The sequence below is a fragment of the Rhododendron vialii genome, chromosome 7a (assembly GCF_030253575.1).
Source record: "Rhododendron vialii isolate Sample 1 chromosome 7a, ASM3025357v1".
In the NCBI taxonomy this organism is placed as follows: Eukaryota; Viridiplantae; Streptophyta; class Magnoliopsida; order Ericales; family Ericaceae; genus Rhododendron; species Rhododendron vialii.
In genome coordinates, this window is record NC_080563.1 from 3,881,597 (window position 1) to 3,887,851 (window position 6,255).

At 37.7% G+C, this 6,255-nt stretch overlaps 1 protein-coding gene across 1 annotated transcript; it reads left to right on the forward strand.

The window, feature by feature from the left end:
- Positions 1-1,615: 1,615 nt before the first annotated feature.
- LOC131331794 (phosphatidylglycerophosphate phosphatase PTPMT2) lies at positions 1,616-6,255 on the forward strand. Its single transcript, XM_058365722.1, has 6 exons — positions 1,616-2,445; positions 3,269-3,391; positions 4,232-4,325; positions 4,875-4,957; positions 5,041-5,130; positions 5,748-6,255. The coding sequence occupies exons 1-6, from the start codon at positions 2,230-2,232 to the stop codon at positions 6,111-6,113; spliced, it is 972 nt and encodes a 323-aa protein (XP_058221705.1). The 5' UTR covers positions 1,616-2,229; the 3' UTR covers positions 6,114-6,255.

Consider the following 6,255-nt stretch of genomic DNA (forward strand, 5'->3'; position numbering starts at 1 on the left):
GCGAAAGGTGTACGGATGGATCGATAATATGAAACATTTGGCAGTAGGGGTTGGAAATTTGAGACACGATCTGTAAATGACACGAATCCAAACTGAAGTTAGAGGGTATGGGTCGATCACTTTTTGGCACGAACGCGGATATGACACAACCTGTCACCACGAAAATTATGTGGGATGAATGTAGGCTCGTTTACCCGATACGGATATGCACAAATTACCCTTTAATGTTTCATGTCGACTCGGTAACTTAAAAATGCACTATTCGGATACGACACAATACGATACGGCGATGCCAACCCAGAGCCTGTATTTGTGTTTTCGTATAGCTAAAAGATGAATAGCTTGTAGCTTCAAATTTCGTAGTAAATACTAATACTGTAAAAGAAGACTGGGAGAACCGTGAGAAATAGAGGATCAGAAAGGAAGGGCCCAAGAGGCCAAGAGGCCAAGAGCGAGAACATGTAAATATGTAATAGTAGAAGGATGCATATGCAACTATGCAAGGACGTGAGGAGCAAAAAGAAACTATTGAAAGATTTATGTAACTAATTGTTTCGATTCCAATTTTATTCTAACTTCATTCAAAGACATTCGTTTAAATTAAAAAATATTGACAAAACTTTAAGAATGAGCTAGCTTCAGAATTGTCAATTACAATAATTTTGATTTTACCCTAACTTCTTTGTTTTCTCGGTGCAACAGAAATGAATTTTACCCTAACTTCAATAACCAATTAAAATACAAAAAAAATTTCCAGAAATAGATTTGTAAGCCATCTTGAAAATTATCAATTCACAATAAATTGGATCTTGATTTTCATAGCCGTGGTAGATATACGTGTCTAAATTTTAGGAGTAATAGACTCGAGAGTTGTTTTGGCTTAATATTTCTTTGTATATACGTATCTAATTTATTTAATTTTGTTATTAAGGCAAAACGGTTGCGAATGGGTATTAATATTTCTGTTTTTAAGGAAAGAATATTATTACTGTATTGCATTCCACTTATTTATAGTAATTGCATTTCGATATGAAAAATGATTCTGGCATTCTACTTTTTAACGATGACACTCTAAAACTTGTCTTTTAGCTTTTAGTATAAAATTTACACATAGCAAGACACATTAAATGACAAATTTTAGAGTGTCATCGTAAAAAATTGGATTGCTAAAATCATTTTCCTTCTGAAATTTGTCCTTTGAATTTTAATGTTTGTCTTGTGTGTTTATAGTATTTCAAGCATTGAGAGACGAATTTCAAAATGCATTTATTGAAAATTTAAGTAGATTAAGGCCTCGTTTCAGAAACTTTCTTAAAAAATAAGCAGCTTATTTCACATTTTTAAACTCAAAAATAAAGTAAATAATAATTTTTGAATTTTTTTTGCATATTGCATATTTTTAGATTTTAATAAATTCATAATTTTTAAGCTTGAAATTGCCTTCTTTAAAAATAAGGACTTATTTTCGGTTCCGGAACGGAGCCTAATATAATTTTACTTTTTCGTTATATTTTTCCCAAATACCGGTAATCCGATTCGCATGCCGAATCATAACTTCCTATCCTATCCCAACAATAACTATAAAACACCGTTTCAAACCAAAAAACAGAGCGTTACTTTCGCTTTCAAGAGTTTGTTGACAGAAAAGGAACGCTAGAGAGAGAAAATCCAACCCTAGAGAGAGAAACAGAGAGATCTTTTTTTTACCCAAAAAGAAAGATAGATCATTCCCCGGTTTTGGCAACAAAATCCACCAAAATATAGCTATATAAACGCCTCGATTCGACCCATGGTTTCTCACCTCACCGCCTCATTCGCATCACTAGCCAGGTCTTCACTGTATCTATTCCTGTATGCCTCTTCATTAGAGAGTTTTTCGCTTGAATAGGTTAGGTGGTGGTGGTGGGGTTTTTGTTGTTGTTAGGCATGTACGATTCGATGTGAATTGCTTAGCTTACGGTTTAATTTATATGGGTTTTTGGAAGTTGGGTTTGAACAACAGACGGTTGTTTCGTTAGGAATTTTTTCAGAATGGCAGTTTTTGTTGTCTGATTGGGTTTTTTTCCCGATGTTTATCGTCGAAAAGGTGTTTTGTTTCCACCTTTGATTTGAATTTGGTGCTGAAACTGTAGTTGTTTTTGCCATTGGATCGGTCTTTACTTCGGTTTCGAAAGGTTAGGATTAAGGGGGGGTTGGTTTTTGGTTAATTGATTAAGAGATAGTGGAGGCATGTATATTGAGGAACTGAAGGGAGGGGAAAGGGATTCTGAAATTGGTGAGGAGCAGGGTCGTGCTAATCTTGATCGTGGTGCGATAGTTTCTTTGGATGTGAAACGGGCTTTGGTTGGAGCAGGGGGTCGTGCTCTTTTCTATCCGACATTGCTGTACAACGTTGTTAGAAACAAGATTCAATCTGAGTTCCGCTGGTGGGATAGGGTGGACGAGGTATACTACTCATTGCCCGTTTCATTCTATTGCTTTTTCCCTATAATCTATTTTTTGAGTACTTATCCACATCTTATGTAATCTTGCTTTGGTTATAACCCGAAATAGTATCTTATACATCGTTTCTGAAAAGACGTTGTCAGGATTCGTTTAGTGTTGATTGGTAAATATTACGCGTAATCAATATTTTGTATCAGTGGATAGTGGTTGTAGGGTGAAGTCAACTTGATTACTTTATACATATCCTCAAGCAGAAGGACTCATTTAAATCGGTGATGTAGATACTGTAAATCTATTGCATACAAAAAAAAAAAATTGTTGCTAAGAGGCAGCTTGAATTTGAGCGTATCTAGAAATTTGCGGTGTCCAATAGTATCCTTTTATGGTTTGGATCAGGTAACGTTAGGTTGGACTTTAGACCTTTGTAGTGTTAACAATAAAGATTCAGACCTTACCAACCATTTGCTTTATGTGTTATGTGTCTTAGTGTGTGATATGTGACGCATCCTAAGTTTTTAAGTTTACTTTAGGTTTTGCAGTTTTGTTATTTCCTAAAATTCTCAGTTATCCGTGGGACGCTTTGTTTGTATCTGCAATAAAGTGGTTTTGAAAGCATATCTGGATGATTAATCTGATTTGATAACACCCAAGTCCTATACATGTTGCTCATGCGATTTCATTGAGGTTTTTTCTATGCCTACTCCCTACATGTGATAGCTATCATATATTCATATCCTCTGAGATTTGTACTATGTTAATCGTAGCTCTCCTTTCAGTTAACTGGCGATTCTCTCACATAGATAACTGCTTTTTCTATTACCAGTTTATATTGTTAGGCGCTGTTCCATTTCCTGCTGATGTTCCATGCCTGAAGGAACTTGGTGTTTCTGGAATTGTTACACTAAATGAACCACACGAGACGTTGGTCCCCACATCGTTATATCATGTGAGTATGCTCCCTTTGACTTATTTATGCTTTTCTCATCAGTTTCAAAAACTTTGAGGTGGTATTTACTGACATTGAAATGCATAGAGTAAGTGTAAGAGCTTGTCGCATGTTGTTTATTTATATCCTAGAAATTAGTAAGTGAGCGTAGGTGGCCTTTCCACTATTTTGAACTAGTTTTGAGTTAGATGCTATTGTATGGTATCAGAGTTTTGCTTTGGAAAGTATTTGGCAAAATCTTTTTTTCTTGAGTGACAATTTATTCCCCCTTGTTTGTGGTGAAAGTGCACCTCGTATTGTGATCAGAATTGATATATTGTAGCTTTACACATGATTGGAGCTTGTCTCAAATCTGTTAATTATGACCTCTGAAACTAGTAAATAAGCACAACCTTCCCACTTGCCAATTAGGTTTGAGTCAGATGTTTTTTCTACAGCTAAACTCGTGTCAAGCACACCATTCTTTGGCTTCTTTTTGTTGGCAATTTGTTTATATTGCGTTTCCTTGATGGGAGGAGGGGGAATTGGGTTGTACATAAGCTAGATGGTTAACGAAATGTTCAGCAATGTTGGGGAATCCGACTAGTACTCATTTGAAGGGCCTGGCTGGTGATTAGTTCAAAGTTGCAGGCATTTTTGTGGTTTAGGTGAGAGTTGTTAATCCAATGCATGTCTCTCGAAATGGTCCCTTTCTGTAATTGCATATGAATTGGCAAGTGGGATTCACTTTTATCATCTGCATTCAGATGCACCATTTGTGAACGCGGGTCACTTATTTTTGTGGATATTGTCTTTGAAACTGATATCGGTGCATGTGCTTATCAATTTTTCCTTTTGCAGAATTACAACATGGACCATTTGGTAATTCCTACAAGAGATTATCTCTTTGCTCCTTCTTATGGTGATATTTTTCAAGCTGTCAACTTCATCCATGGTACTACTCTTCTCAAGTTTCTACCCTTTGGAACATGTTTTTTTATGAAGCATATATTCATAATTTAGTTTTAGTGCTTTTAACCCAATTCAAGCCAAAGAAATTTTATTCAACGGTCACCGCCAACCGCTTTTGGTCCCAAATTTTTGCGGGCAAGTTTTTTGATCAAGGTGATCGGGAAGATAAGTACTCAAATTATGGGTAGGGGAAGATAATTAATGATTTAGCTTACTCAACTCAAACTTTTGTCGCACAAGGCATGTGGCTCTATGTAGTGGTACGCACTACACAGCTAGTACTTGATCTCATCAGGTCCTAGTGTGTCCCTTTCTTTAGTTGCAGATCTTTATTTATTTTGTGATGATCAGTTATTCATACGATACTTCATCTATATTCCCTCTGCTGTTTTGCCTTTCGGATATGTTTCGAGTTTCCGACAAATGGTCTCCACTCCTTTATGTGGACAGTTTGCCTCCTTTTCATTTGTCCAGCTGTGTGTTTTCCTATGGTGCAAATTAACTGTTCTTGACTTTGTGTCGATTTATGAAGAGAAAGCATCTTCTGGCGAGATGACATATGTTCACTGTAAGGCTGGTCGAGGGCGCAGCACAACCATTGTTCTATGTTACCTGGTATGCATCACATTGTAAATCCCTCATCCATCACCAATTGACTTTGTCAAAGTGGCTTTTGATTGATGTCTGTTCTAAAATAGGTGGAACACAGGCAGATGACACCTGATGCTGCATATGATTTTGTGAGGTCCATTAGGCCAAGGGTACAATTGGCCTCCTCCCAGTGGCAGGTATGTGTGCTACGTATGTTCTAGTACGTCTATGGTACTATAATTGTCTTTGATTCTAAAATTGTACCCTAGAAGTTCAATAAGTGATGGATGATGGTGCATGATGCTGGTTGCAGCAAAAAATTTGTACCAGATGTCTGATGCCGGAAGTAACACAATTGAATCCACCACATCAGGGTTTCCATTTATACCCCCCCCCCCCCCCCCCTCCCCTTCCCCCGCCTTTTTTTTTTTCTTTCTGTTGTGGGTTGTTCTTGTGGTCTCTGTCTTGGCATTTTTTTCTAACTTCATCTTTTTTTTGTTTTCTAACTTCATCTTTTACAACAAAACGTCATTGTAACTCCTCGGTTCTTGGAGGTTTAGAGGGGCCACTATTTTAGTGGTATTCTGAGAGCAGCCACTTTGTGCATATATTGCCAAAAGTTAGGCCTGTCTCCAATCATCTCCCGCCCATACCCCCAATGATTGGGGACTAGATGGGTTATGTTATGTTGTTGTTGTATGAAAGTGCGTGTTAACTTTGTCTTCTTCATATATGAAGATGTTTCTGTTTCAAAGCGTGTCTGGTCTGGTGTATCTTTTTATCCAGCTCACAGCTTAAGGCTATGATCATGTAGGCTGTTCAAGACTACTATATCCAAATTATGGAGAGACCCGGAAGCAACACATGCATAAAGAATTCTGAACTGGAAACTTCAGTCTTCCCTTTACAACATGATCTTGAGGCCTTTGATGATGGCTCCATCGTGATGGTGACTGAATCAGACCTTGTCGGATATGACGCGACCCATGACTCAGGTCTAGTGGGTAATAATTCATTGGCGGAGCTGACCCTGGCTTGCCGGGTTCAGGTTGCTAGTCAGGCTGCTATTACCAGGATTTCATGCTTGTGGCTTCGTTGCCACCACTGGAAGAAGTTGCTTGGAAGCTCATTGGGCCCCGAACAGGTCGGATGTATCGCTGTTGATATTAGCATTTACTGAGGTGTCAGTAGTCGGTACTGTCCTTGGAAGTCTTTTCCCATTTTCCTTGGTTATTACAGCAATTTCAGACGAGTAGTGGTAATAGTAACAATTTTCACAACTTTTATTTTACGCATGGGAGTGGGGAACAATTTTTCCTTGA